General features: G+C 54.2%; 1 protein-coding gene across 1 annotated transcript; it reads left to right on the top strand.

Moving 5' to 3' along the window:
* Positions 1-572: 572 nt before the first annotated feature.
* LOC127327399 (mitogen-activated protein kinase kinase kinase 17-like) lies at positions 573-2,256 on the top strand. The gene has a single exon (XM_051354172.2). It carries the CDS (start codon positions 700-702, stop codon positions 2,254-2,256), a length of 1,557 nt encoding a protein of 518 aa, XP_051210132.1. The 5' UTR covers positions 573-699.
* Positions 2,257-3,437: the final 1,181 nt, after the last annotated feature.

Below are 3,437 nucleotides of genomic sequence, written 5' to 3'. Positions count from 1 at the left end.
CGTGTTTGGATAAAACTGATGATGTGGGGGAATGGTGAATGGCAAACGGAATTGTCTGAGTTTTGTCACGTGTTGCGGTCATGGCACATGCATGGCGGGGTTCCGAAGAATAGGAAGGAAACCCACATTACTTGTTTGCCAACGCCCCTATTTTAGCCACTTAGACTCTTTTAGACTCACCAAAGAATGCATGGAAGCTTTCATTTACAAATCGGCACGACAATAAGTCCCTTCCTATTTGCCCCTTTGACGGTGTTGGACTCTTTGGCCCCGTTTTAGACCTCGTTTCCCACTCTTTCTCCTCGCAGGTGGGGCCCCTTCCTCGTGTCCGAATTCCTCCACCGGCCAGCTGGTCTCTGATGGTGGGACCTGCCTTGAGAGGCCCACAGGTCAGTGCCCTCCAAGCACGAGAAAAATCTCTGCCGCGCGCGCCATCGCAAATCCTCACGTGGTTTCCCGCCAACGTCACCGAGCCCCGCACGCAAGATCTCGCGCCGAACTTGGCACTCCGCCCGCTCCCGCCATAAATACAAACTCCGACGCGCGGTTCCCATAGCAAACCCAATCCGACCACCATTCAAAACTAGAAACAAACGCAACCGGATCATCGATCAGAGCGCGCACCAGAGAGAATTACTTCTATCACCATCCCCGAGAGAAGGAAGGCGCAAGAAACTAGCAATCGGAAGCAAATTATCGATGGCGGAGATCGGCGGGCGGCGGCGGCTGACGCGGCTCCGCACGCTGGGGCGGGGCGCGTCGGGCGCCGTGGTGTCGCTCTTCGCGGCGGACGGCGGCGCCGGTGAGGACGAGCAGTCGCTGCTCGCGGTGAAGTCGGCGGGCGCCGCCTCCGCGCAGGCGCAGCTGCGGCGCGAGGGAGGCATCCTCGCCTCGCTCTGCTCCCCCTACGTGCTCCCCTGCCTCGGCTCCCGCGCCGCGGCCGGCGGCGGCGAGTACCAGCTCTTCCTCGAGTTCGCGCCCGGCGGCTCGCTCGCCGACGAGGTGGAGCGGAACGGGGGCAGCCTCGAGGAGGGCGCCGTCCGAGCCTACGCGGCGGACGTGGCCAGGGGGCTCGCGTACCTCCACGGCGAGTCCATGGTGCACGGCGACGTCAAGGGACAGAACGTGGTGATCGGGGCCGACGGGTGGGCCAAGCTCGCCGACTTCGGGTGCGCGAGGAGCGTCGGCTCTGCGGCGCCGATCGGCGGCACGCCGGCGTTCATGGCGCCAGAGGTGGTGCGCGGGGAGGAGCAGGGCCCGGCCGCCGACGTGTGGGCGCTCGGGTGCACCGTCATCGAGATGGCCACCGGCCGCGCGCCCTGGAGCGGCGTGGACGATGTTTTCGCCGCGGTGCGCCTGATTGGGTACACGGACGCCGTGCCGGAGTCGCCCGAGCAATTTTCGGCAGAGGCCAAGGACTTTCTGGACAAGTGCCTCAGGCGGCGCGCCGGCGAACGATGGACGGCGGCGCAGCTGCTGGAGCACCCGTTCCTGGCGTTCGCTGGCTGCGGCGGCGATGTCGAGGCCAAATGGGTCTCTCCCAAGAGCACATTGGACGCCGCAATGTGGGAGTCGGACGGCGAGGACGACGACGACAGCGTGCCGGATTTCGCGGCCGAGGAGGAGGACGAGGTGTCGGATTTCACGGCCGAGAGGATGAAGGCACTGGCTGCATCCTACTCCGTCTTGCCGGACTGGGAGTCGGACGACGGCTGGATCGATGTCTTGAGCGGCCAATCTGAACATTCCGAAGCCGTGGATGAGCAGACGCCGGCCGATCCCGATTCGCCGGCAGCCACATCGGCCGAGGAGACGACGTCTGATGGTTGTTCTTGGGACGAAGCATTAGAAGCAGAGAAAGGAGTAGAAGAACATCGAGTCGTTGGTGCTGCCGTGCCGGTGGCCGCGGCGCTGTCTGGAGAGACGGCGTACGATTACGACGCAGGATTATGGGAGGGAAGATTGTTTCTAGAAGCAGAAATTGAAGCCGAAGCTTTCTATGCCGGCGCGCGTGTCGGCGACGAGTTCGTCGTGCGCAATGTAGGAGTACCCGATAATGAAGCTTTAGTGAATCAGCAACAGCCAGATGATTATTTGGATTCCATTAGCGATCCAATTGTAGTTCGTGTAGATAGCTGTGATGATGAAGAAATAGTGAACTCATTGGCAATACCAGATTTCATCTATCTCTGTTTCTCCTCTGCTTCTGCACCTTTCTTTTGCACTTTTTCTTTACAACTGCAATCATATATCTGAACATTTCGTCTGAAAATCACATGAACTTGACCGGCACGGCATTTAGCATTGAGCTAGGCAGGTGGTGATAAGCTTAACATGTTCATGCGCCTTTTAAGAAACTGTTGGAGCGAAACGTGGTCGTCAGTCAGAACTCAGAACACAGGAAAACGACCATGGCGTCTCACCCGTTTCCGTTGCCCTGGTAGATTTTCGACAACTCACAGAACCAGTTGAACCACAACCTATCTACCCGTGTACACGTTCCTCAAACTCAAAGCAAGGGCAAATGAAGGGCCCCATAATCTCATCACAACCTTTGGGAATAGCTGACAGATGTGGCAACAGCAGAGCCCATGTACGTGCGCTCTGCAACTTTCATCTAGGTCTGCTGCATCCTTCCAGCTGTTGCTCTTTTTTCCATGTCCAAGTGGCAGAGCCAGCTGAACCACAACCTATCTACCCTAGTTAACATGACTTAGAAAATGCGAGAAATCTGAAATTAATATTATCAGCTTTCGAGCAATTATCGGATCTTATGGTAAATTTTCATAAGGGTGAACTATTCGGATTTGTGAGGCGCAAGACGATGCTAACCTTATGCCGAACTTTTTAGATGTGGGCTAGGAAGATTTTCGATTAGTTACCTGAGCATTCCGATTCACCATCGGAGATTTATGCTTGCTGAATGGAAAATCATCAAGGAAAGATTGCAGAAACATCTTAGTAGTTGGAAATGAAAATTACTATATCTGGGTGGAAGGTTGATACTTATAAATTCAGTACTCACCTTACTATGTATGATCTCCTTCTTCCAACTGCCTAAAACAGTCTTGCATAGATTGGATTAATGCCGATCGAGATTTTTGTGGTAGGGAGATTATGAAAAGAAGAAATACCGGTTGACAAAATAGAGTATTATTTGTCGTCAAAGAGATCAATGTGAACTTGGTGTCCATGATCTCGAAGTTAAAAATAGGTCCTTGCTTGGAAAATGGCTAGCTAGGTTGTTAACTGAGGATGACGTCTGGCAAAAATTATTGCGAAAAAAATATGTTGGCTCTAAAGCCATTTCTCATTTAGTTTTGAAATCTGGTGATTTTCATTTTTGGGTTGGTGTTCACTCTATTTAGGTTTGGCAGGTCTAGTATGGAAACTAAAAAGCACTTTTTCCAATACGAATCTTTCTCCATCAGGGATGG

The sequence above is a fragment of the Lolium perenne genome, chromosome 1 (genome assembly GCF_019359855.2).
Source record: "Lolium perenne isolate Kyuss_39 chromosome 1, Kyuss_2.0, whole genome shotgun sequence".
Classification (NCBI taxonomy): domain Eukaryota; kingdom Viridiplantae; phylum Streptophyta; class Magnoliopsida; order Poales; family Poaceae; genus Lolium; species Lolium perenne.
Note: the sequence above shows the minus strand (reverse complement) of the source record. Positions and strands in the feature narration are given on the sequence as shown.

Coding starts and splice junctions, on each gene's coding strand:
- LOC127327399 (XM_051354172.2), top strand. CDS start 700: ATGGCGGAGATCGGCGGGCGGCGGCGGCTGACGCGGCTCCGCACGCTG.